At 52.7% G+C, this 26130-nt stretch overlaps 10 protein-coding genes across 10 annotated transcripts; 6 read left to right on the top strand and 4 right to left on the bottom strand.

The window, feature by feature from the left end:
• Window positions 1-35: 35 nt before the first annotated feature.
• UHO2_01332 (uncharacterized protein) lies at window positions 36-2321 on the top strand (the record flags this gene model as incomplete). Its single annotated transcript, XM_041553799.1, has 1 exon — window positions 36-2321. The coding sequence occupies one exon, from the start codon at window positions 36-38 to the stop codon at window positions 2319-2321; it is 2286 nt and encodes a 761-aa protein (XP_041409733.1).
• A 134-nt stretch (window positions 2322-2455) lies between these two features.
• UHO2_01331 (putative proline iminopeptidase) lies at window positions 2456-3511 on the bottom strand (the record flags this gene model as incomplete). The annotated part of the gene is made up of 1 exon (XM_041553798.1): window positions 2456-3511. One exon carries the CDS (start codon window positions 3509-3511, stop codon window positions 2456-2458), a length of 1056 nt encoding a protein of 351 aa, XP_041409732.1.
• A 1110-nt stretch (window positions 3512-4621) lies between these two features.
• UHO2_01330 (uncharacterized protein) lies at window positions 4622-5578 on the bottom strand (the record flags this gene model as incomplete). The annotated part of the gene is made up of 1 exon (XM_041553797.1): window positions 4622-5578. One exon carries the CDS (start codon window positions 5576-5578, stop codon window positions 4622-4624), a length of 957 nt encoding a protein of 318 aa, XP_041409731.1.
• A 916-nt stretch (window positions 5579-6494) lies between these two features.
• On the top strand, window positions 6495-7844 carry UHO2_01329 (putative GCV1 - glycine decarboxylase, subunit T, mitochondrial; the record flags this gene model as incomplete). The annotated part of the gene is made up of 1 exon (XM_041553796.1): window positions 6495-7844. The coding sequence occupies one exon, from the start codon at window positions 6495-6497 to the stop codon at window positions 7842-7844; it is 1350 nt and encodes a 449-aa protein (XP_041409730.1).
• Window positions 7845-8565: 721 nt separating this feature from the next.
• On the top strand, window positions 8566-10371 carry UHO2_01328 (putative TPS1 - alpha,alpha-trehalose-phosphate synthase, 56 KD subunit; the record flags this gene model as incomplete). Its single annotated transcript, XM_041553795.1, has 1 exon — window positions 8566-10371. The coding sequence occupies one exon, from the start codon at window positions 8566-8568 to the stop codon at window positions 10369-10371; it is 1806 nt and encodes a 601-aa protein (XP_041409729.1).
• A 745-nt stretch (window positions 10372-11116) lies between these two features.
• Window positions 11117-12088, bottom strand: UHO2_01327 (putative Zn-dependent hydrolases, including glyoxylases; the record flags this gene model as incomplete). The annotated part of the gene is made up of 2 exons (XM_041553794.1): window positions 11117-11721; window positions 11815-12088. 2 exons carry the CDS (start codon window positions 12086-12088, stop codon window positions 11117-11119), a joined length of 879 nt encoding a protein of 292 aa, XP_041409728.1.
• A 3099-nt stretch (window positions 12089-15187) lies between these two features.
• On the top strand, window positions 15188-18751 carry UHO2_01326 (uncharacterized protein; the record flags this gene model as incomplete). The annotated part of the gene is made up of 1 exon (XM_041553793.1): window positions 15188-18751. One exon carries the CDS (start codon window positions 15188-15190, stop codon window positions 18749-18751), a length of 3564 nt encoding a protein of 1187 aa, XP_041409727.1.
• A 516-nt stretch (window positions 18752-19267) lies between these two features.
• On the top strand, window positions 19268-20248 carry UHO2_01325 (uncharacterized protein; the record flags this gene model as incomplete). The annotated part of the gene is made up of 1 exon (XM_041553792.1): window positions 19268-20248. One exon carries the CDS (start codon window positions 19268-19270, stop codon window positions 20246-20248), a length of 981 nt encoding a protein of 326 aa, XP_041409726.1.
• Window positions 20249-21655: 1407 nt separating this feature from the next.
• UHO2_01324 (uncharacterized protein) lies at window positions 21656-22904 on the top strand (the record flags this gene model as incomplete). Its single annotated transcript, XM_041553791.1, has 2 exons — window positions 21656-22786; window positions 22848-22904. 2 exons carry the CDS (start codon window positions 21656-21658, stop codon window positions 22902-22904), a joined length of 1188 nt encoding a protein of 395 aa, XP_041409725.1.
• Window positions 22905-24351: 1447 nt separating this feature from the next.
• Window positions 24352-25689, bottom strand: UHO2_01323 (putative 60S ribosomal protein L36; the record flags this gene model as incomplete). The annotated part of the gene is made up of 2 exons (XM_041553790.1): window positions 24352-24644; window positions 25641-25689. The coding sequence occupies 2 exons, from the start codon at window positions 25687-25689 to the stop codon at window positions 24352-24354; spliced, it is 342 nt and encodes a 113-aa protein (XP_041409724.1).
• Window positions 25690-26130: the final 441 nt, after the last annotated feature.

The following is a 26130-nucleotide window of genomic DNA, read 5'->3' as shown; positions in this document are numbered from 1 at the left end:
ACGAACCATTACTGTCGACCGCAGCGGCATACAGGATGTCCAGCCGGGAACCAATTCGGGGCTCCGGTCGAGGCCGCGGCCGAGGTCGAGGGCGTGGCTCCCTCAGCTCAGGCTCACGCGGAAGAGGGACTTTTGCACAGCATCGACAACCTCGAGATTCAGGCTACGGCAACCGACAGCATAGATCCAGCAACACCAACGGTAGTGATGTTCTGACGGCGAGTATCCCTCGCGGCTCGCTCTGCTGTGACTATGTGGAAGGGAATTCGCCGTCCACATCGGCAGCCCCGTCGTCTGAGCCATATCGATGCCCTTTCCGAACACATTCTTCACTCGCACTCATGCTACACAAGGCGGATCGTCACCTGATTTATCCGGAAGGAGGCATCGAAGGGTTCAAGCGGCATGACCCGATGCTCATTGCCGAAGAGAGGGAACAGCAGCGTCGAATGCGTCAGAATCAGAGGCGCAATCCTCATCCTCTCCCGAGCAAACCTTCGCAGAATTGTGCTTCCAAGCAATCACATGACCGCAACGACGACAGCAGCGATAGTGACAACGCAGGGTCTGATAGCGATTCAGGTTCGACCACTTCCGACGATGACGACAAAAACAGCGCTTCCGACGCAGGTGAAGTTGCTGCAGCACAAGCCAAGACGGACGAAGCCAACCAAAAGACGCGAGCGCTCGACGGGCCTGCCGATGCCACGATTTCAGGTCTCAACATTCAGCTCAACTCACCCGAGCTGATCGCCGAATGGATCAATCAGCGCAAGAAGAGATGGCCGACGCAAGACGTTGTGAAGCAGAAACTCAAGGAGAAGGAAGAGAGGCAACGCAGGAGTGAAGCGATTTACGGTCCTCGTCCGCAGCCGTACGGCAAGCGTCCACGAGAGGAGGCTGCATCCGCGACAAGGCCTCTGGAAAGCACGCAAAATTCAGCCACAGCAATCGATGAAGCTGCTTCTGCGAAGAGGCTGAAGGCTGACAGCACAGCGGACGAGACTGGTGCAAAGGAAGGAAGCAGTGTTGACCCTGTCGGTCCGGCCGAAATTGCAGCAGAAGAAGATGGAAGCGACTCGGATGACGATGCGCCCGAAGAGGTGTCCTCGAAGGTACCCGCTCTAGCCTTGGAAGAAGAAGCACCAGCATCCACCAGCGGTGCTGCACAAGACAACAGACAGGATCGCCGCCCCATCTGCACCCACTTTTGGCAAGGTCGATGCAACTATGGTGATCGATGCAAGAAGCGTCACGACACAGCTTGCGACTCGTCTGCGTCGAGCCTTTCAGGACACCAACAGCAACACCGCCAGCTACTGAACGGACCGGCCCGCAGGTCTCATCCTCGACCGCCTCCTGTCAACCCATTTGATCAGCCAGACCTTCTGCGACAACTGCTCAGAAACGAGATCGAGAAGCACGTTGATGCCGTGGGACAGGCGATCAGATTCATTGTGGACAATGACATGCTACTGCACGTAGAGACGGAAGAGGCGCAGGCTGAAGAGCAGAGAAAGAGGCGGCAGAAAATTCAAGTGCTGCCCTCAAGCAATGAGAGCACCTGCAATACAGCGGATGCTACAAGTGGAGCGGAGAAGCTCGAAGAAGCTACTTCACCAGCGCTGCCGGAAGAGCCCGGTCTCTGCGAACCACTGATCAAGGGCGCAATGGCAGTCGTCGAGTCCTCAGCTTCTGACGCAAAGCGAGCCTCACTCTATCGTCCACCTTCACCCACACTCCGACCCCTCTCCGAGCTCCAATACCCACCTGAGCCAGATCCACTCATCTTCCTCGACCCTCTGCGTCGTGACGATCCAAAACCACTCATGCCCTCACAACTCATTCGCATTGCCAAAGACTCCGTCTTGCGCTCCATCCTTACCCCTTCGACACCTCTGCATCCGAACGGTCACAAACCAGCTTCGCTTGAACGCGCCATCGTTTCGCTCGATGCACTTCCCTCCGATCTCTACCGTAATGCGGCTATCGAGATGATTCTCGGCATTGCTTCTTCCAACACTTCCAGCTCGAATCCAGCTGGAGGATTAGTGGTGACTTGCAAAGATGGCAGGAGAAAGGTAAGCGAGACGGATCTGTTCAGGATGGGATTGAGAGTGGGAGGAGATGAGGTGTTGGCGATCAAGAAGCTGGCTGACCGATTGAGCGTGCTGTTGGACTCGAGTCTGCAGTTGGACGAGGTAGGAGAGGCGGATTGGGCGCTGTTGAGCCGCGAGCGAAGGGATGAGATGCGCAAGCTGCATTATGAGAGGGAAGCCGATAGATTGGATAGATTGCGCAAGCTCGGCATTGATGTATGACGACTCGCACAGTCCAAGCATATCACTCACTCACAGCAGACACAATACACGTTCTTATAAGCACACGTCGGGGACTCTGAACAAGTATAGTTGATTGCAGCATCGCGCTTTCGCCAGTATAACGAATGCGACGCTCAAGCCTTGATGGAGCGATACTTGTCGGTCGCCTTTACAAGCTTGTCTGTGATGCCAGGCTCCTTAGCTGAGTGACCAGCGTCCGGCACCATGTGGAATTCAGCCTCAGGCCAGACCTTGTGCAACTCCCATGCAGTGGTTGCCGGGCAGACCACATCGTATCTGCCCTGCACAATCGTCGCTGGGATGTGCCTTATCTTGTCGACGTTCTCCTTCTTGAGCAGCTGGCCGTCCTTCATCCAGCCTTCGTTGATGAAGTAGTGATTCTCGATTCTTGCAAAGGCCAACGCCCAGTTGTCCTCTTCGCCCTTGGCGAGATTGTTCTCATCAATGTAGAGCTTGGACGTTGAGTTCTCCCAAGTGCTCCATCTGCGAGCGGCGTCTAGACGGACAGCAGAGTTGTCGGAGGTGAGACGCTTGTGGTAGGCGGTGATGAAGTCGTTGCGCTCGGCTTCGGGGATGCCGTCGCGGTAAAGCTCCCATTGTTCGGGGAAGAGGTGGGATGCACCGTTTTGGTAGAAAAATTGAAGCTCGGACTTGCGCAATGTGAAGATACCACGGAGGATCAGGGCGCTGACGCGGTCAGGATGGGACTGAGCATAGGCGAGGGAGAGCGTAGAGCCCCAAGAGCCACCAAAGACGTGCCACTTGGAGATGCCGTGCTTCTCGCGAAGTGCTTCAATGTCGGAGACGAGATGCCAGGTAGTGTTGTCAACCAAGTCAGCGTGAGGGGTGCTCTTGCCTGCACCACGCTGGTCGAACGAGAGAATACGGTAGTGAGAAGGGTCGAACCATCGTCGTTCCTCGGACCAGATTCCTCCACCAGGTCCGCCGTGAAGGCAGACGATGGGGTAGCCGTCCTTGTTACCGCTCCATTCGTAGTAGATGGTGTGACGATCATCCACTTTGAGTTTACCGGTTTCGAAGGGTTCGATGGCAGGGTATGGCTGGCGCAATGAGTCTTTGTAGCCGCAGAGCGAGCGAGCGGCCTCCGAGTAGTCGACGACATCAGCAGCGTGCAGGCCGAGCTTGGTCTTGTTGTCTGAAGCTGACATGTTTACGGTGAAGCTGTGAAAGAATACCTTCTTGGGAAAAAAGAGGAAAGCTCGAGCGAGCGCTGGTCTAGCCTGAAGGCTTCGTCTTTTAAGAAGTGTCCAAGTTGATATGGTGCGACCTAGTTGAGTCCCCTGTTGACGGAGAGGACGAAGCGCAAAGGTCATTGACGTCTAGAAAGAGGACAGGAGAGACTCTGATTCCTTGACCGGCGGCTCAGCTTTGATCTACACACTACGCTGACTGGGTTGTGACTCTTCCCGACCACAACACACATCTTGCGCAAGCCTTAATCTCGGAAGAGAGTCTTCTTTCACACCTCTAATTTTGACAAGTTGGCTCGACCACCAAAGCAAGGCCAGGTCTAGTTTCCCAAGCAGCTCTGATTTTGGAATCATTTGTTACATCGCACAAACGCAAAGTCAAGAATTCGAGATAGGCTCGATCGCAGTGGCATCACAGATGCCGTCTGTTGATACATCAACAGTACTAGCAGCTTATGGCTTGATATCGACACAATCCTCTAGGCTGCTCAGGTGGAGGTAGAACAAGAGGAAAGAGCAGTAGAAGAGGAGCAGAAGTGTAAGCGAACTACTATCTATCGTCCATCATTGACGTTTGAAAAAACATCTTCGGCTGATAGCGAAAGAAGGCCCCCACGCCGAAGGTATCTAGTCTTCGGTGTCCCTTAGGACGGTTGATCTTCGCTCGATTATTATGCCAAAAGACGCATTGCTCGCGAGCGAGCCTTCTTCTTTTGGGATAAGGAATTCAAGCGGGGTCGAAGCTGGGTAGCAACGATAGGGAAGGCAAGGGAGGGGTTTGGAGGCAATGAAGGAGAATACGGAAAGGAAAGAACACAGGACGACACAATACGATAGATGTAGCGCAAGTGCCGAAACGACCTTTGCGCGATGAGGGAACTAGGTATGTTGATTTAGTTGTACAGATGTAGATGCTGGAGATCGTGATACTGTTATTGGACTGCTGATTGGATTCATCGAGAAATCCGGGTATGCTGGTAATACAATGTGTCATGGACGAAGCCGGACGCGTTGAAACGAGACGAGCTGAAATGCTGCGGACGAGGTCACTGATGGAGATGAGGAAAGCTAAGCTTTCTTGGCTCGCTTGGATTCGGACTCCTGGATCTTCTTCTCCTTGATCTGGCGGTAAGCCTTGATGGCCTTCTGGCGCTCTTCTTCAAGGATGCGTTGCCTAGCCATGCTAGGCTCTAGGACAGGATCAGCACCTGCAGCGAGCTTGCGTTTCTTGCTGTTAGCGGGTGAAGCAGTAGCAGTAGCAAGCTTCTCAGGTACCCGACCCTTATGACGGGCCATTTCTGCCTGCTTGACCTTGCGTTCAGCTTCGTCCTCGTCGTTGCCGGTGATCTTGGCGATCAACTTGGCCTTCCTCGTCTTGGCTTGTACCGACTCGCCACGCGGCGCGTGTGTAAGGGTGGGGGGAGCTTGTACGACGTCGTTGACTTTCTTAACCTGACTGGCTTTGGCAAAGTTCTTGATCTCGCCGGTCTGCTGGATTGCCTGTCGTTGTCGTTTGAGATCGAGCTTGGAAGGTTGGCTGGCTTCCAGTGCTGCTGCTTTGTCCGCTTTGGCCTTGCGTGCCGACTGCTCCTGTTCAGCATCCTCCGGATCGGCGTCTGGGTCGATGCCAGCCTTGCGAAGCTTCCTGCGTTCACGCTTGCGAGCATTGATGGCTGACCGAGACGCAGAACGGAACGAGGCATGGATATCGGAAGCCATGGCTTGCTCTACACGAGCATTGAAATCGCGCATCTTCTCGCCTGGTCGAATGGTGAGTTCAGTTGCAGCCTCTTGCTCCGAGGCTTTCGCTTTGCCCTTTGCTTTGGTGAGCGCATGCTGCTCGACTTTCTTCTTTGCTTGAAGCTTTGCGCGATATGCTTCTTGCATTTTGCCGCCTTGCAAGATGCGCATGGCACCCTTGGGCATCTCGGAGAAGAAGCCGTCATCGGAGCTGGGAGCCAAATCCTTGCCGATCGAGAAGCGCTTGGCCACTCGATCGGAGTGCTTTGCTCTCTTATGAGGCATGTTCGGTTGTACTGATACAGCCTAGCTCGCTCTAAGTTGACGAGCAAAGCGTTGGCAATGTTTTGATGACTAGGTATAAGGGGTGGGTCGCCAGAAGAAGAGGCACGAGAGAGCTGTGCGCAACTTCTTGCTGATTTGCCGAAAATTTTCGCATGGTTGCAGATGGACACTTTCTTCTCTCTTCTCATCAGCCTGCGGCAGATCAGAAATGCAACGAAAATTACTGTAGTTACAGCGTTTTATCGGAATTCGGACATTTCTCTGTTCAGGGAAGCGAGACTCGTCAAGCCGAAAACAGCTTAGAGTCGGCCGGGTCTGTGAGGCTCTCACAGCATCTTGACACAGAGTCATTGTGCTTGGTCTGAGGCAGACAATCGTCGCTGAGCTCTTGAGGAGGGAAGTGCAGGCAAGTCGTCATCTTTTCTTTTCTTTTCTTTTCTTTTCTTTTCTTTGATGATAGGAAAGAGCATGTGGCCTTGGTTGGCTGTCGATAAGAGGATCGCTTGACCTTCCTCTAAAGGGAATTGGACCTGCCTCTAAAGGTAATCGAGCATGATTGGACTGGTTTTCCACAAGACCCTTTCTTTTGTTCTCGCTCTGATCTGCGTCTTAATTTGCCCCGGGTTTCGAGTCAAGCCGTCTTGTCCGCTTCCTTTTGGTGTGTCGGTCAAGTGGACACTGGAAGAAAGGCAAGCGGGCCTCCACGACTGGTCTCAAACCTGCATGGGAGTGCGATTTGAGAGGAGCTTCTGCTTGCCACTTTCGAATGCTGCTGTGCATGTGTGTGGCATAACTTATACGCTGACTTCATTCGACCACACCAAGGCTTCAGCTTGACCGCGAAGTTAACTATCTCCTTCTTCGCCTCCATCATCCAAGAATCAACCTGGTCATCGAACTATCTGGACTTGCGAAGATGATGGCATCACGTCCCGTATCAGCCGTCTCGTCGGTCCTTAGGACGGCTTCTCGCAGTGGTGTCGCTTCTTCATGGCAGCAACTTCCTCGTCACCTCGCTGCCCGTGCTGCGCAAGACTCGCTGAGCGTCAGCAGCATGCGACAACTTCACTCCACCTCTATGCGTGCCGCTGATGCCAAGAGCGAAGCTATGAGCTCTCCGACGACTCCTCTCACCGACTCGCACTCCAAGACGGGCTTGTACAATTTTCATGTCAAGAACGGCGGCAAGATGGTACCTTTCGGCGGCTATCTCATGCCTCTCACCTACGGCGAAGTTGGTCAAGTAGCATCGCACCACCATGTCCGAACTCACGCAGGCCTCTTCGATGTGGGTCACATGGTTCAGCACAGATTCAAGGGCCCTGGAGCGCTCAAGTTCCTTCAGCACCTTACACCGGCTTCGCTCACTTCTATGCCCGCTTTCAGCTCGACGCTCTCGGTCCTCCTCTCCGAGCAAGGTGGGATTCTGGATGACTTGATCATCACCAAGCACTCTGACGGCAGCTTCTACGTGGTCACCAACGCAGGTTGCCGTACAGAGGATCTGGCCTGGTTCAAGAAGCACCTCGATGCGTGGAAGGGCGACCAGGTGCATCACGAAGTCATGGACGGTTGGGGACTGCTCGCTCTTCAGGGTCCCACCGCTGCCAAGGTGCTCGAGAAGCTGGCGGGTAGCTTTGACCTCAACACACTCACCTTCGGCAAGAGCGCATTTGTGCCCCTAAACATCAATAGCCAGCAGGTCGAATGCCACGTCGCTCGAGCCGGTTACACAGGTGAGGATGGGTTCGAAATCTCGATTCCTCCCGCATCGACAGAGCAGGTTGCCGAAGCATTGTTGGCAGACGGTGAGGTACAGCTTGCCGGATTGGCAGCACGAGACAGCTTGCGTCTCGAAGCTGGTATGTGTCTCTACGGACACGATCTGGATGCAACGGTCAGCCCGATTGAGGCCGCGCTCGCATGGTGTGTTGGCAAGGATCGACGAGCGGACGCTGACTTCTTGGGAGCAGAGCGTGTGCTCAAGGAGCTCAGGGAGGGACCACCCCGTCGACGTGTTGGTCTCTTTGTCGAAGGAGGCATTGCTCGAGAGGGTGCCGAGATCTTCTCGCCTGAAGGCAAGGTGGTCGGTCGTGTCACATCCGGTATCCCAAGCCCAACGCTCGGCAAGAACATCGCGATGGCATTGGTGGAGAATGGTCAGCACAAGAAAGGCACCAAGCTCAAGGTCGAGATCCGAAAGAAGCTGCGTGATGCCCAAGTGGCCAAGATGCCGTTTGTCGAGAACAAGTTCTTCCGAGGTTAAAGGGAATTCCACGCACTGCATGTTCAACACTGGCCAATAAGTTAACGGCCACCTCTCTCTCTCTCTCTTTCTCTTTCTCTCTCTCTCCCTCTCTCTCTCACACACACACTTTTGGCTTGTTCAACCACGGACTGTAACATCGTTGAAAGGGCTTCATGTGAATTGATCACATCAGACAGAATGTCATCGCACTTAGAATAGCAGAGAGTGAGATGAAACTTGCTGGAAGAGAGTCCGTGCTGCCGAACGGTAAGTTTGACGGTTTGAAATGTTCATGAGAAGCCTGATTCAGAACAAGTGCCAAGTAACAGAAGGATATACGGAATGAATGGCTCGAGCGATAAGGCAGCTCTGTTTGGCTGTGCTGGAAAGTGTGGGACAGAAGAAAGTTCTCGTTGATTCATCACGCCGCTGGTTTCTGCTGTGCCAAAATTAACGTAGCGCCGCGCAGCTTCGCGTCAAGCCTATTGTCAAGCCATGATGCGATATTAGTCACACTGACATCTCAATCTGCAGCATCGATATCTCACTGCTCGACTACGACTCAGCGAAAACAGTCACACCCCCCAATTCCATCAGACTTTCCGCACACATCGCCCTCATCCATCACCACCATCTAACATCGTAGACACTCCCGACTCGACTCGGCTCATCCGACCTCCTTTTGGGTCAAGCTTTTACCACGCGGAATTTTTCAGCTGCCCATACAAGCTAAGCAATAATGGCCTCGTCTTCGACACAGCAGCAGGCAACTTCGCCCAAGAGCGATCCTGTCACCGCTGCTCAGCAAAATTCAATCGAGGGCCTCTGCAAAGCCGCACCACAGGTTGAAGGCGCCAGTCTCATCGTTGTCTCCAACCGTCTTCCCGTCACAATCAAGGTCGACCCTTCCGTTCCAGGCGGCTACACCTTCTCCCTGTCTTCAGGCGGTCTCGTCTCAGCGCTTTCAGGATGCAAAAAGTCCATGAACTTCACCTGGATTGGATGGCCCGGTCTTTCGGTTCCTCCCAAGGACGAAGAGTACATCGAGAAGCGTCTCCGCGAAGAATACAGCTGTCAGCCCGTGTGGATCTCAGACGAGATCGCAGACCGTCACTACAATGGCTTCTCCAACTCGATCCTCTGGCCCCTCTTCCACTACCATCCCGGAGAGATGAACTTTGACGAGACCAACTGGCTTGCTTATCGAGAGGCCAACTTGCGTTTTGCCGAGAAGATCCGCAGCATTGTACGACAGGGTGATATGGTCTGGGTGCAGGATTACCACCTTATGCTTCTGCCACTCATGCTCAGGACGCTTATCGAGGGAAGTGAGCAGCAGGGTCCAACATCACAACGTGAGCTCGAGCATGTTGGTCATGGTGTTGATGGTACGCTCCAACTCCAGGATGATGACCCACTTGCAGCACCTGCAACAGATCGATACGACTCTATCCGAGGCGCTCGACCCAGTACACCACCCGAGGACAACAAAGATGACTACACTGGTCGAGGTGATGCCGCACGCAGCACAACTGCAACTGGCCGTGGTCTCGGCACCAGCGATGGCTCCAGCGGTCGAGGCTCTATCAAGATTGGCTTCTTCCTCCACACTCCCTTCCCATCTTCAGAGATCTACCGTATCCTTCCAGTTCGACGAGAAATTCTCCTTGGTATCTTGCACTGCGACCTCATCGGATTCCACACCTACGATTACGCCCGACACTTCCTTTCGTCCTGCACACGAATTCTCGGTCTTCCCACTATGCCCAACGGTGCCGAGTTCGAGGGTCGTTACGTTCACGTAGGAACGTACCCGATTGGTATCGAGCCCAACCAATTCGAAGAGGGACTCGAGCGCGACAGCGTCAAAGAGCGAATTAAAAGCTTACAAAGGCGCTTTGAGGGCGTCAAGATCATTGTTGGTGTTGATCGACTCGACTACATCAAGGGTGTTCCTCAGAAGCTTCATGCCCTCGAGACATTTTTGCAGGATCACCCTGAGTGGGTTGGCAAGGTCGTCCTCGTCCAAGTCGCCGTACCGTCGCGACAAGATGTCGAAGAGTATCAGAACTTGCGCGCCACAGTCAACGAGGCAGTTGGCCGCATCAACGGGCGCTTCGGTACTGTCGAATCCATGCCCATCCACTTCCTCCACCGATCGGTCAGCTTCGACGAGCTCTGTGCGCTGTACGCTATCAGTGATGCATGTCTCGTCACCTCGACTCGTGATGGTATGAACCTCGTCTCTTACGAGTACATTGCATGTCAGCAAGAACGAGCAGGTGTCATGATCCTCTCCGAGTTTGCTGGTGCTGCCCAGTCTTTGAATGGTTCGCTCATCTGCAATCCTTGGGACGCCTTCGCTGTGTCGGATGCCATTTACGAGGCTCTTACAATGCCAACCAACGTGAGGAGGGAGAACTTCGAAAAGCTCAGCAGATACGTCAAGAAGCACACAGCTAGCTGGTGGGGTCTTAGCTTTGTCAATGATCTGAAGAAGATCAAGGTCGATGATAGTGGTGCCGAGTCAAGACCTCGAAGCTAGTCGACTTTCTTCAGTCTGGTTTGTACAATCGATAGTAGCATTGCAATAGTGATAGTTTGTTCGTGAATGGCCTGTGAGATCTTGTGAGAACCAGCGACTTCCCGAGCATCTGCAGGCCTGAGGTTGAACGGAGTCGTATTCGCTTGACAGTGCAACTCTCAACTGTCCAAGCGGCCTCCTGTGAACAGGACCGCTGGGAACAGCAGGGTCGATTCTTGCCCAAGACGAAAGTAACGCATCGGGGCTAACAAAGCTTTGAAACGACAGCGTCTCTGAGGTCGAGGATGCCCTCCTGCTTCTTCGACACAAGAACGGCAGTATTATCGCAAACGCAGACCCGAGAATCGTGTACATACGTGTACTCCTGGCATCACTCTCCACAGCTTTCCGAGCTGACGTGCGAGCAGCTCGCGGTGATCAAGACGCCCACTCTCGAACGTGAAGTCCGTTGCTCGACGGACACGTCTCACTTGTCAATTGTTCGACAGAGACTTACCCCGACGCCGTTACTCTGAGACGACGGGTTCCAAGTTCGCCTCGTCATGGAGGCAACAGGGACAGCTGGAAGCTGATGGTCTCATTGCATATCTCTGTCTGTCAACGAAAGAAAATGTCAAAATGTTAGTAAACACGCTATCACGTTCTGAATAATCAACAGGAGCAATGATGCCATAGATTCGAACAAGGACATAGACTAAGGTATGAAAACAGCGGCAAATGAACTATCAGCATCCATCTCGGCGGCTTAGGACAGGACACGACCGAGCAGTGGCGTTACAGTCTCCAAATCATGCCCTGGAACGACCAACCCGCCAGTCGTCTTCTCCAATCGTTGCAACCTTTGGTTCGAGTTGAACCATGCCGGATGGTCTCTAGCCAGCCAACCTTGCGGGATACCAGGTTTGTAGTTCTCCATGACGTGGGCATGGTTGCTGACAAAGAGGAACGTGCCGTCGTTCTCCAGATTGATCTGCATACCGATCAGACCATCGGTGTGACCGGGAAGATGGTGCAGAGTGATCCCTTGAGCAAAATCGATTGTGCGATCATCGAACGTCTTCCAATTAAGCTCATCTAGGCTTAGGTACCAGCTTAAGTACACTCCAGCGTCTGCCTTTGTAGCTACGCTGAATAAGGCACTCTTAAGCTCCCTTTCATGTACCCAGATGGGGACGTCGGTCTTGCGGAAGTGCTCAAGACCTCCGGCATGGTCTAAGTGGAGATGGCCGATGATGACCTGCTTGACGTCCTTGATGTTGTTACCTGTCTTGACGATCGCGGCCTCGAGCTCATGTTCGGGCTCATACCTGCTTCTGGCGAAGATGTCATTGAGGGGGGCGCCCCAGACCTCTGTTGTGAGAGGAAAGATATTGCACGGAGGCAAGAGGCGTCATCAGAATCAGCAGGAAGGCGTCTAGACTGGAAGAAGCGATCAAAACTTACCCGGGTAGTTCTTACCGCAACCAGTCTCCCACAGAATGAGGCCCTCGGTGGGATGTTCGATGAGGACAGAATACATAATGAGGTCTCGACGTTCGGGCTCAGCGGGTCCCTTTGGGTTGCTCATGGTTGAGGTGTTGCCTCCGCGCTTGAACCAACCGGCATCGGCTTGAAGGTAGCCAAGGCAGATGACATGAGCCTTGGTACCCTTCGGGGCTTTGTTGAGGACATGAGGGAGGACGACGCCGTCGCGTGTCTGGTGCTGGCTGAACGACATTGCCGATGAGTGCGTCGAAAGGTTGAGATGATCAGGATGAGGGCCAAGAAGCTGCTACGTGGGGTCGCGAATATTTGGTGGGATGGAACAACAGCAAGGCGCGTTGAGGTGCTGGAGGAGGCTGTGATGGTCTCTTATTATATTCAACCGCCGAGTGTCGAGCGACATGCCCGGGGAGGTCTACACTCAGCTGGCTTTGCGCAAAAGCAGCTACCTTGAAGGTGGGAGTGTGTTCTTGTGTCGCATTCTTGGGCCGGGGAAACACACGAAAAGGAAGCCCACTCCAGGGCTGCAGGGCGAACATTGTAGCAAGCATAAAGTGTGGGTCCTAGCCTGTAATCGAGCACAGACCAGACCTTAGGGATGACAAACTCATCCCGTTGGACGAAGGACGAAGGAAAGTGCGGGGGAGACCATGACACTTCGCTCGTCCCAGCGTCTTTCGGTGCGAGGCTTCCGCTCTTCCTTGTGTGCGCGCTTAAGGTGGCTTCTGTTGTCTACAGCACTCCGACACAAAAGCCGCTCGTCATTCAGGGTCCGACCGAGTTGCTCACAAGGCCTCGCGGCTTGCTGCTTTTTTCAGATGGCTCACATCTCAGCACGACCTTTTGAGATTTTCACCTCACAAACGAAGGGACCGAGCAGATGCTAAGATATTTGAAAGCTGCGTTCTACTGTTGGCAACTAGAAAGAGCAACCCGATCTACAGTCAAGCAATGATGTCGTGTGTGTGTGTGTTGTACGACGTCTGCCGGTTGAACCTTTGACATTTCAAAAATCGCAGCATTGGCCCGTGCTGTCTTTCCGGGTAAAAATGAGCGTAAAAAAAAGTGACACAAAAAGAAGCAGGTCGAGCCTCTTTCGATGCCATCCTAAAGACTGCAGCTTTCCCTGCATTCTTCGGAGTTGGAGGGAAGCAAACCGTTCTTGACAAAGCCGAGGAGCCGACAAGGGGGATTATCGCATCGGCAAGGCTCGCTTGACCAGCCTATCGGAAATCGAGGCTAGAAAGCCATCCATTCGTATTAGCGTTCAGGGGCGTTGTCATTTGACTTGATGCAGAACCTTCATCGTGGATCGCAAAGTGGTGACCCGATCGACAGTTCGGGAGAGTGTTATCTGTTACACCGACACTTTCCACATTTTCTTCTTCTTTCGATCTGAAACCGCAGGTTCTGAAGAGCAACAAGGGTTCCGGCTTGGAAACAATGACCCGTAATGCTCAGAGCACACCCTTGGATTGCTCGACAACAGCCAAGATTGTCTCGTCGGCCAAAGGGATGATCACGTAGATAGAGACGGCAACGTCACGGTGTTGCTTTTCAAAACAATTCGTTCAAGACTAGGTGCAGGAAGGGCAGTAAAAACGAGATGCGAGCCGACGACTAACACAGCGCTCGGTCAGCTCTGCTGAAGATGACGATCCAGTGTGACGCCAAAGGACGACGCGAAGCCGATCTGATCGGAGATCAGGCAGGGCCGATCCGGTCAGAGGACCGACTCAATCAGAGATCGAGGATAACCGGTCTCAAGTCCCGCTCGTTGTCAGGCTGGATCATTAACTATAGCAACTCCCACATTCGGCATGTGCCACCCATATGTATATATATCAAGCTGGGAGCGCTAGGCTCTCGCCATGTTCACTTAGTCAATCGAGTATATTTGTTTCTGTCTATAACTAGCAGTGACATCGTAGTCAGACTCGACCCGATCGCCAGTTATCGGGACTAAACTTCAACAAGCTCTAGCAACGCCTTGATCGCAACCATACGCTACAAACTATGGAAAGGAGACTAAGAGGAAGAGGAAATGTAGGGGCATTAGGTGACTGAGCCATCGCCATGGAGAATGAGGGTGCCTACAAGAGGACAACCCGGCAAGTCAGCCAAAGATGCACCGTTGGTCTAGGTATATCCTTATTAGAATCCTACCAGCCAGAGACCATCGCCCACAGACCTTTTCAGGACTGACACGGCGTAGGCATCCGACTGGCTTCTCTCCAGTTCTCTTCCCGAAGGAGGATAATAGATGGCGAGGAGGACTCTATGAGGGGATATCCAGATACTTTGTTAAACGATGAAGAAGAGAAGGAAGATACAGCTCGGAGCTCTAAGAAGCTTTTGTACTTTCTTCGCAACCCCCGAAAAAATTGTGAGTCTCGACTGCGCTGAGACTTTTTTTATTTCTTCTTTTTTTTTTTTTTTTTTTTTATTTTTTAAAATTTCCTTTTTTCAGAAAACAAATGTTAGAGCTACAGTTAAAAACATGGAAATGAATGTTTTGACCTACAGCAGGAAGTCAAAGTGACGAAGGATCGGGCAAGATCGATCTAGAACGTAATCGGGAAAGCAGATCTGATCATGAATCAAGCGGAGCTGATCTGACTAGAGATCGGATACGACACAGTCCCGCTCGTTGTCAAGCTGGGTCATGAGATAGCATACTCCCACGTTAGGTATGAGCCTCACAAATGTATATATATCAAGCTGAGAACACTAGGTTCTCACCACGTTCATTAGTCAATCGAGTATACATGTTTCTGCCCTAAAGTAGTAGTGACATCGTACTCGGACTCTCCCCGATCGCCAGTTATCGGGACCAAACGTCTTCAAACTTCAACAAGCTGGTGTCAGAAAGAGAAGCGCGAAGAGAAGCCACGGCTGAGCCTTTTTGGTGTGTGTTTTCTTTTGATGCTCAGCTGCTTCGCTTGTTGCAACTCTCTGGAATTTGAGATTTTCGGAATCAACTGTCCGTTCGTCCAAAGCAACCCTTTGCTGGTGGCTACCTCTTAGCCACACTTCGACAACACCATCAAAGCCTTGGCCTAACGTCTCACCTCCTCACCTCTTTCGCAAGCGGCTTGAAGCATCCATATTACCCCGGCATCTCCGTCGATCGCATCGTCTGCTTGCTCGCGCTCACCATCGAATAGAGCCTTCTGTCGTCGATTGCCGAATGCAGCCACGACCGTAGAGATAGCCAGGTGCCTCTCCCTCAACACCTGCGAGACACTGTTGCCAAGTCAAACGAGGCAACTCCGCCTTTCAGTTCGGGCGTTTGGGTCTAGAGGGATAGACCAGCGCCCTGCCAACAAGCTAGATGCCCGCCGCGGCCTCTCGGCCCAGCGATGGGCCACCGTTGCCCGAAGCTATGAGTCCGGCGCCATCGCATCCTCTCTCCACGACAGCATCACCAGCAACAGTAGCAATGGCAGTATCAACCTCATCCTCAGCGCTGGCCTCATCGTCGACACCAGGACGACAAAGTCCAAAAGCACGCCCACGGGCATTGAATAACCAACACCATCCGTATCGTATAGAGCTTCTCGATCTTACTCCCGTCTCTGTCTCGCTGCTATGGTCCATTCGCCCTCCGCCTCTCAGTGCTATCCCACTAGAAGTGGTTAACTCGCAGCTGCGCAAGCGTGTCAAACCGCGCTCAGGCAACAGCAACAATCGCAGCTCCTCGCCAAACCGTACTTCTGCTAGAGCCACCGCTGTGTCACCTTCACCGACGTCGGCAACCGCAGCGGCAGCATCAAAGTCATCCAGGGCATCGCCATCAGCAGGGGCATCTGCTCCATCTTCTGATCGTAATGCGTCCAACGCAAGCAATGCTCCAGAGAACCCCATCTCCAAGCTCACAGAGGGTCTTGTTGCAACCCGCAGTCTCAACCGCAAAGTCACCAAAATTCGTCTTCGCGCGCCTCCCACTGTCGCAGCTCAGCCTAGGAGAAGCTCGCATAGCTCAGCACCATCCGACTCCGCTCACAATTCGGCCAACGACGACGAAGCCTGGCCCTCTGACGATGGAGCAACGGCCGTGGAAGACGAAGCTGGTTCTGCTTCTGACGCCTCTGATTCTGACTATGAAGGAGCACCCGACGCACGTCATCACGTCACAAGCGTCTTCAAGGACCGTGTTTCAGTCACTGTCAATGGTCACGACTGGTCGCACGTCTTGATGGGTGAGCGTGGCTCACATGAGGCAATCGTCGTCATCTTTGCACTCGAGCCCGAATCTGACTATGATATCCAGTTCCTCGTCAAGGGTGGTCAGGATGGTGCACACGATATCTTTCGTGCCTCGTTGCGCACTCGAGCCGAGCGCGACTCCTCGCGGTCCACCGATTCCCCTCCCACCATCCGATCCGCTTCCCCCTCACCACTCAGTCGTCTCGCCGCTCCCATACCCGAGCTCGCTGCCGTCGGGCCTGCCCCGCGGCGTCTCGCAGTCCTTCAATCCGAGCTCGATGCCAGCGAAGCTTTGAAAGCTTCTTTGATTGCCGATATGAAGAGGGCAAGGAAAGAGTCCTCAAAACAAGAGGCAGGTCTTCGACACGAAATTGACGCTGTCAAGCGAAGCATGGACCGTATGAGTGCCGTCGACCACCGCAGCCGGCAGAAGGTGCTTGCGCTGCAGGAGCTCATCAAGCAAACCACCATTCACACCAAGGAGATTCACGAGCAAGCCGAGGTCACAGAGAAGGAACAGCACGAATGGGAGGAGCAGGACGCCAAGCTTGAGGCTGACGTCGAGGCATTGCGGAAAGAAGTGGAAGCTGAAGAAGCAGCGACACAGGCCGAATGGGACAAGGATGAAGCAACTATTGCAGCGCTCGAGAAGGAGCTGCGATCGTTGGAAGCGACGGCTAAGTCCTTAGAAGCAGAAAGGGATGAGCTGCGGGACGACAAGCTCGCTTCAGTGCGAGCTGAGATCGAAAAGGTCAAGGAACAGGCCAAAGAGACGCTTAATCGACCTGTGGCTTCTCGACGAGGCGGTCCCGCCGCCGGAGCTTCCCAACGTGGAGGACACCGTCACGCGAGCGGCCCGCATGCCACTGCCAACGCATCAGGTGGAAAAGGCAAGCCTCATCAGGGGGGCAGAGGAGCCAAGGCAGTCAACTTTGGCAATCGTGCCGTCTCAGGTCCTGCTGGTCAATTTGGTGGACCTGGCGGCAACAACAGCAGTAACACAGGGTTTGCAGGCGCTTCGCGAGGATTCATGCAGAGCTTTGGTAAGGGTTTCCGTCGAGGCCAAAACCATAATCAACAGACGCAGAGCTTTGATGCCATGGCTGGTACTGGTTACACCTCAGGTGGACAAGGAGCTATGCTGCCACCAGGACAAGGGTACATGCCCGCTGGCATGCAGGATCCAGCCGCCATCGGTGCATATGGCGGCCAAGCGCCTTACGGCTCGCTCGATTCCTTCTATGGCCAGCTGCAACAACAAGGTTCGCAATTCCCATTTGGTGCGTCTGAAGCCAGTCAGGACGATCTCTATGACCCAACACTCGGCTTCGACCCTTACGACTCATCGATCGATGCCAGGAGGAGATCCAGTCTCCCACTGCCACAGATATCGTACAATCCGCCACAACAGGTGATGCAGTCGTCTTCCACATCGACGGCGCTGAATCCGGCTAACCCGGAGTTTGTGCCCTCGACCGGGTCGAATCATGCTTCGCCCGTGATCAGCAAGAACCCGTCTTTTTCGGGAGCGAAGGTGCCTGCTTCCACGACGACGACGACGACAAGTTCCGTTCCTTTGCCCGCTCACGCGGTCGTTGCAACCCAGTCGCCTCCGCCTGGCGTTGCCTCGGTCGAACACTCCCCAACATCTTCCTCGCGCTTCGCTTTCCCACTCGCACGTCACCTGCCCAACGCTGGCACAGGTGGTGCAGGTACATCCTCGCTTGCCACAAAGTCCAGCTCACCCGCGCTGGCCTCAGCTAACTTCGCAGCTCCGGGGTCGGCCAGTGGCAGTAACAATGTCCTCAATCTTCCTCTTGGGTCGGACCTCAATGCACTGCCCTCAGGCGTTGGCTCAAACCTGTTCTCGTCTCTGGGAGCGTCCGGGACGGCAAGTCCGTTCGCGCGGCACTCACCGTTGCTTCCACAAGGCATCGACGGCGCCTCATCCGGCGTCAACACATCATCCTTTGCAGGTGCATCTCCTCGATTTGCCGCGATGGGTCTCCACAGCCAAAGCCATCCGGTTGGATCGGGATCTGACGATCTCTCTGCACCGCCTTTCGGAGCTTCATCGAAGTTTGGACTGCTGGACTACGATCCGAGCTTGGACAACTTTGGTCCTGCCCCGGGCTACTCTAGCGGTCTTGGCGGTACTTCTTCTTCTTCAGGCGCCCATCCGAATGCAACAGCCGGTGTTGGGCTGCCTCCGTTTAGCACAAGCACGATGCAGTCAATTTTTGGCGCGAGCGACACGTGGTCTGCCCCGAACTCCAATTCGAGCTGGGGAATCACCTCGTCTCCGCCTCTAGGCAGTGCTTCTCCTGCCAATGCGGGGGGCACTGGAGGAGGAGATATATGGTCGGCTCCCACACTTCCCGGTGTCTCGTCAATACGAACTAAGTTTTCGCTGCAAGACCTAGCAGGCTCGACACCAGCACAAGGGTCACCATCGAACAATGGCGGTGGTGTTAACAGGGATGCAGGATTCGCTGCTTTCGGCGCAGGAGGCCGATTGGGAGGTTTGGCTGGGCTGGGCGCGATCGGTCAAGCGCCGGTAGGAGCGGCCGTGCCGAACAGGTCAAGTCCACTTGCGAGCCCTGTCGCTGCGACTCCCAGTCCAAAGGTTGCTACTCCTCGAGAGGAGAAAATGGAGGCAAAGAAGGAAACGGAGGAAACTCAAGAGTGATTCTTCGCTCGTAAAACAATGGACTCTTTTTTTGCATTTGTTGTACTTTTATTCACATCATCAATCATTCAACATTGTTAACGCTTCAAGCGATGTGACCACATTCAGTTGAAGATGCATCGGCATCGCCAACGCGTGATGTATTAAATAGGAGCACACAGGATCGGGGAATCGGGAAGGCATCAGGCGATGAGCAGGACAAGCAGAATGCGAAGCTAGTGGGAGCTAACGCAGCCTATGCACGAGGATTGACACCATGGTATGCAAGGAATGTGTTGATATGACAACACTTATGAAAGAAGGTACGTGGCACATGGGCATGACTCGACATAGGGAGCATGGTCAGGTGCCGAGAATATGTATATATGCCCTTAGCTTAGTCATCACCTCCTTATGAAAATTCAAGCCTTTTTACATAGAGCATCAGCAAAAGGAGTGTCTGACCGTGGCCTCCTGAGTGGTGTATCTAACTTCAACTGGCTCCCAACATGGGGCTCGAACCCACGACATTCAAATATGGCGGGAGATAACGACCGCCAAGCCAGCACGGGTGAAGCAGCCAAGAGGACAAGAAAAGGTAAAACGCCACAACGAGTACAAATCGACGAAGAGGCCACTGACGGTAACGAAACCGAGTATTTTGACAATGAGGATGAAGGAGGATCAGAATCGGACGACGATGACGACCGATACGATTACCACACCTTGGCCAAAATCTTAGAGACGGTTCCCAAGCTCACGTCACGCAACTACTATAGTTGGAGCACACTCATCAAGGCCAACCTCCGAGTAGTCCCTCATGCCACACGACACTTAGAGGGCACGTACGATAGAAACCACCTGAAATGGAACAGAACTTTTGACAACGCCCTAGTGGGTGTCCTACGAAGCACCTTAGACACCGAAGGAGAGTACAACGTCCTTTACCTCCTACTCGACATCAGCAAGAACCACCTGACCTGCCATCAAGCTTGGAAGAAGATCGAAAGGAGTCTTACCAGCGAGGCAGCCAGAGCCTCGCGACGGATAGCATTACTTGCCGAGCTCAATGAGACAAAGATGTTTCATGCTGATGCCCGTAAGCTAATCAAAGAGATCAGGGTCATACAGATGGAAACTAGCCTCCTAGGTGCCCCATTTAGTAATGATGCACTATATTCTGCGCTCCAGAGGTGCACGATTCGACACCCGGTCTACAAGGAGACAGTCGCCACGGTTCACCAGGTCAGCTTCGATGCTCTAGCAACGGCGTTGACTACATGCCAATCTGCAATAGAGAGTGTACCCGGTCAGAAAGTGGACCCATGTCAAGCAAGCGCTAGAATCGCTGAGGGAAACGAAGAGCAGGCCGAAGACACTGAGTCGGACACGGGCAGTACGAAAACCAAATCAAAGAGGATTCGTTGCTGGGTATGCAAGCGATATGGACATGGTGCCAACAAATGTGATGCTTCGGTAGCCATCCCCGAAAATTCCCCCCTCACCAAGACCAACTAGGAGGTCTGGTGCTCTTTCACCCCGAGTTGGCGGCAGCTCCCAAAGTCAGAAGGAACCACATGTTGGATCTTGGATTCGGGAGCGAGCTACCACATGGTTAATGACCACAGCATGCTCATCCATCCAAGAAATTGCAGAAAGCGCATGTATACCACTGGAAGCGAAGTGCTGGAGGCAACTGCTGTGGGAGATATCAACATAGCAACAGAACGTGGAGACGTTTACCTCCAAAATGTGTTGTATGTTAAAAGACTCAATATTAACCTGTTGTCAACCAACTCACTGACAGATGAGGGAGCACGTGTGACTTTAGACTCTACAGGCGGGCAAATACACCTAGCAAATGGTATGCTATTGAAAATAGCGAAAGATCGCGAGCGTGGACTACTAGAGTTCCGAGGCGACACATGGCGACAAAGCGCAATGACTACATCAACACCGCTGTTTGAGGGGGTTGATGAAGAGTTCGAGCTGGCCAATCGGAGACCAAAGATCTCCACAAGACAGCTCTGGCATGAACGTTTAGGACATCCAGGTCGAGACAAGTCCAGAGCGATTGTTGATAAATTGAAAGGCGAACCTGTAGCAGCATTGGATCCAGATACAGCTCTGATATGTGAGCAGTGTATACGGTCCAAAAGTACGGCCGCCCGGATGGGGCGAGGCAGTGGCGAAACAGCCGCAGGGCCCCTAGATCTCATCCACATCGATCTGATCATAGACTCATCCCGCGTGACAGAATACACGTGCACATTGGTGCTGGTTGACGACCATAGCAAGTATGTGCATGCACAACCACTCTTACGAAAGAGCCACGCATTCACACAACTCAAAAGAACAGTTTCGTTCCTAGAGACACAGACAGGCAGAAAGCTGAAAGCAATCCGATCTGATCAAGGAACTGAATGGAAGAGCAATGAAGCATTGGAATGGTCACTAGAAAAGGGCATAGAATGGCAAACTACTGTCGGTTACAACAGTAGGCAAAACGGACGAGTAGAACGGATGAACAGGAGCCTGGGTGAAAAGATGCGAACACTGTTGATGCAAAGGAGTTTACCAAAGAGCTTTTGGCCGCATGCCATACGAGCAGCAGCATTCAAGATCAACCTTACCCCCAACGTTGACAGAGAGTTTCCATATCAGCTCATGTTCAAGAGATCACCAAAATGATTCATCCGCCTCATGCGTGTATTCGGGTGCCTAGCTTGGGTGAATATTCCAAAAGCTAAGCGAAACAACAAGAAGCTGGACCAGCGAGCGGTTGCAGCCATATTCATAGGGTATAGCTTGGAAAGAAAGGGATGGCTATTCTATAGCCCTGATTACTCTCCGAACATTTTCTGGAGCAACTCGGCGAGGTTCATGGAGACACAGTGTTGGTCAGACCGATCAGAATGGCGACCAATGAGTATCCGACCCCCACCAGTCCCAACCATTGAAGAGGACCTTGATGATCTGGGATACACAGAGGAGAACCTATTTGATGAGAGAGAGCGAGAGCCTTTGGAAGAACACGTGGACATGGAACTAACCCTCGAAGAGGAGGGACTCGGAGGGCCACACTGTGACGATGAGAACCCTAACGGGATACCAGAGGAAGGGAGAACGACAAAGGAGAGGGAAGAGTATGCACCGGTGCCATCCGAGAAAAGGGGCCCATGGCCGAACTGGAGGCCAGCTAGAAACATGCGCAACCCGGAGACCTGGGTAAAGAAGAGTTACTTCGGGTTGACGGCAGCCAAGGTCAAGGAAGGAAAGGACAGCCTGAACCCAACTGTTCACGAGGTGCTGGCTGGAAAGGATAAGAGGTTCTGGGAAGAAGCAATGCGCAAGGAATTGGATGGGCTTGAAGCGATGGGAACGTGGGAAACGACCGACCTACTGCGGGGCATGAACACAGTCGACACACGATGGGTGCTCAAGATCAAGACTGATGCAAACCTGGTCCCCACAAAGTACAAAGCAAGATTGGTAGCGCGAGGGTTTACCCAGAGAGAGGGCTTAGACTACACAGAAATATTTGCGCCAGTGGCACCCATCCAGGCAATAAGGGGAGTGCTGGCCATCGCAGCCGTACGGGACTGGGAGATCGATTCCATCGACGTCAAACAGGCTTACCTCAATTCAAGCCTGCGTCATGATGTCTACCTAAAGCCACCAGTAGGAACCAGGGTACCTCCAGGAAAGGTATTGAAACTCATAAAAGGGCTCTATGGTCTAAAGCAATCAGGTCGGGAATGGAACATCGAGCTGGATACCCACCTCCAAAGTATCAGCTTCCACTGCATGCCGAGCACCCCATGCCTTTACTCAAGGGGAGCGGGCGACCAACTCACAGTCATCATGGCATATGTGGATGACATGCTGATCGCATCGCCGTGCAGAAGGGAGGTCGACCGTACCAAAGCCGAGATCATGGACAAGTGGGGAACAGAGGACAACAGACCTGTAGGAGAATTTCTTGGAATCAAAATCACTCGAGAGAGGAGACAAGGTAGGATCACACTCGACCTAAGTGCATACATTAAAAGCATGGTAAGTAAGTGGCTAGAAAGAACAAGTGAACGAACCTGGATACCAATGCGGAGTGTAACAGGAGTCGCTGGAGGAAACAAGTGCAACCCAGATCAGGCCAAACGATATCAAGAGCTAGTGGGGCAACTTTTATGGGTGTCCAACACAGTGAGACCAGACATCTCATTCGCAGTAGGAGCTTTGGCACGATATATGTCAGAACCGATCGACAGTGCTTGGAGTGCTGCGATACACTTGTTAAAGTATCTGAACCAGACGAGCGATTACTGCTTAAATTTAGGAGGAGTGCACAGGAGTCACGCAGACCAACCGGTGGTTACGTATACCGATGCAAATTGGGCTTCTGACCCTACAAATGGGCGTAGGAGTACGTCCGGAGCAATCACATATGTGTATGGATGTCCGGTTAGTTGGAAATCACATGTACAGAAATGCGTGGCATTATCGGCAGTGGAAGCAGAACTGGTCGCAGCCTCCGAAGCAGCAAGAGAAGCACTCTTCTTCTCACATTTACTCAGGGATCTAGGAGTATTCGGAGTCAAGCCAACGCTGCGCACTGATAGCCAGGGGTGCATACAAGTCAGTAAAGATCCAGCCAAACACTGGAAACTCAAACACATTGATACCAGATACTACTTTGTTAGGGATCATGTGCAAGATGGTGACATATCAATCGAGTTCGTCGGAACAGCCAACAATGTGGCTGACATACTCACGAAACCTCTCAAGGGACTCAACACAACAAGGATATCAAGAATGATAGGATTGGATATGCCGTTGAGGGGGGGAGTTGAAGATGCATCAGCATCGCCAACGCGTGATGTATTAAATAGGAGCACACAGGATCGGGGAATCGGGAAGGCATCAGGCGATGAGCAGGACAAGCAGAATGCGAAGCTAGTGGGAGCTAACGCAGCCTATGCACGAGGATTGACACCATGGTATGCAAGGAATGTGTTGATATGACAACACTTATGAAAGAAGGTACGTGGCACATGGGCATGACTCGACATAGGGAGCATGGTCAGGTGCCGAGAATATGTATATATGCCCTTAGCTTAGTCGTCACCTCCTTATGAAAATTCAAGCCTTTTTACATAGAGCATCAGCGAAAGGAGTGTCTGACCGTGGCCTCCTGAGTGGTGTATCTAACTTCAACTCATTCAGAACCAAGCGTGACCTGAGCTGGCTGACTGAGTAATGAAAAGCCCATTTCGGCGTCGTCGTCTCAGCTGCTTCAACTCGCTGATTCTAAATCAGCTGTCAGCTCGACTACGAATGCTCAGTTGTCACAAGAATTCCGACATCGTTACACAGACAAGCCCAGGCAATGAGTGTATCTTGGAAATGCGTGAATAGATTCGATCCCCATCACGATGGCTTCACCAGGGTGACAAGGTGTGAAGGGAAACTTTTTTGTGGTTGTTTAAGTTGCTATCAACTACCGAAATGTGTGTGCATTCTGCATGCATATATGTGTGCGTGTGGTGATGATGGTACAAGCGATGGCGAGATATCAAAGGTTGAAATGCGGTCAAGAAACTAAAACAAACGTCGGGATTGATTTAGTGACCAGCACGACGCTGCTCGGCAATAACGTTGGTGAGGGTCTCCATCTTGTTCTTGGCACGACGGAGGGTACCGACACGGCGCTTGATGAACTTGCGGGCACGCTTGTCCTTGGAGTTACGGATGAGCTCCATGGCGCGACGCTCGTAAGGAGCGAAGCCGGCAACCTCACGGACGACGGAGCGGATGACCTTGACGCGCTCGCCCTCACGACCCTTACGGTTGGAAGGGCGGGGAGCGAGAACACGGCGCTCGGTCTGGTAACCGCGGTTGACGCCCCAGACGAGACCTGAGAGAGCGAACAAACAAGCAATGGAAAGGATATGGGTCAGCAATGTGGTTCTGAGGAGTTCGAGTCGCTGGACGAAAGCATACGAAGCAGCAGCAGTTTAGCAGATGGCAGTGATTTAGTCGCTCGAGGCAGCAATTGGTTGAGAGATGTAATTGTGATGCGAGCTGCGAAGTGGGCGGAGAATGTAGTGCGTTCCTGGTGGTTGGCGGATGTGGACGAAGAGAAGATTGACAACCTAGCAGAGAACGTGACTGCCTAAGGGCGAAAGTTGAACAACATTGAAGACGGAGCCAGACCCGGCTGTCGGTGAACTCCCTCCATTGCGAAAGCAACAATGCAACGGGTGCGATGCACGCTTAGACAACAAGACCAGATGCACGACCAGGTGTTGTCCTTACCATAGTTGGTTTATGTTGCTGATGCTGCCATCTACCTGTCTGCCGAACACAATGTGCGTCCACTTTGCCTTGAGCCGACACCAAGAGTGTGGAGCAGGATTGACACTCAAGACCAAGCTCCTCTTACAACACCGTTCATGATCACCCTTCGTCGACGCTGGATGCAGATGGCAGATGTGTTCCTGGATTAGGTCAACTTTTCAACTAACACACCTCCAAGCAACTCCTCCACTGACGACTACTCGAAAGACTGAGACGCCTCGGGAAAGATCATCTGCGCATCGAGCTAGCCGAGCGACAATCACGTCGTGAGTGCATGTTGCGAAATGTGTCCCATAAAACTGTCCAGCTGTCCGTCGTGCAATCAGAATTCATGTCTGTTGTGCTGTCGCAATATTTTCAACGTGTCGATAGGTCATGCCAAAGTGTACGAAGTCGAGAGCGATAGTCGAAGAAATGCTGAATAAGTGCGATTTGCTGGTGTTGCTGACTGCTATTGAGGCGACTGAAAACTGCTACAGCTATTGCTGCCGGTAATGATGCTGCTGCTTCCGCTGTTGGTATGCTTATACGTCGATAGGTGATGAATACACACCAGTACGGGCCACGCCGGCCTTGTGAGCGGGGTTAGAGGAGTTTCCCATTGTGTCGATATGTGAAGAGGTTGATGATGATCTTGCTGGATGGAGGCGTAAAGAAGGTGTTCTGATTCTGATGGCGACGACAACCTTCAACTGACTGACTGGCTGATTGATTGACTGACTGACTGACTGACGGTCACCAGGCTTCGTTGGTTCTCACACGGGCTCTCACACCCACTTTTCGAGATTTCGAGTGTTTTGCTGAACTGAAACCTTCCCTGACCTCTGCTCTGTCCCGTACAGAAAGCCAGCGCTGTTTGCGATTCCGCGTTGTGCAAGCACTCAAATCAAGTCTCGGGCATTTAGTGAGTCTTTTTCGCACTGCCAGACCAAAAAATAATAACAAAAAATTGCCTCACACGTGCAGCCAGCTGTTCGGCCGACTTCAATTGCAGCTGTAAAAAAAAATTGATTGCTCTGTTATGCTTAGATAATTCAGGTTGG

Source organism: Ustilago hordei, assembly GCF_900519145.1.
Source record: "Ustilago hordei strain Uho2 genome assembly, contig: UHO2_contig_02, whole genome shotgun sequence".
NCBI classification, from domain to species: domain Eukaryota; kingdom Fungi; phylum Basidiomycota; class Ustilaginomycetes; order Ustilaginales; family Ustilaginaceae; genus Ustilago; species Ustilago hordei.
This window is presented reverse-complemented; position numbering and strand designations above follow the sequence as displayed.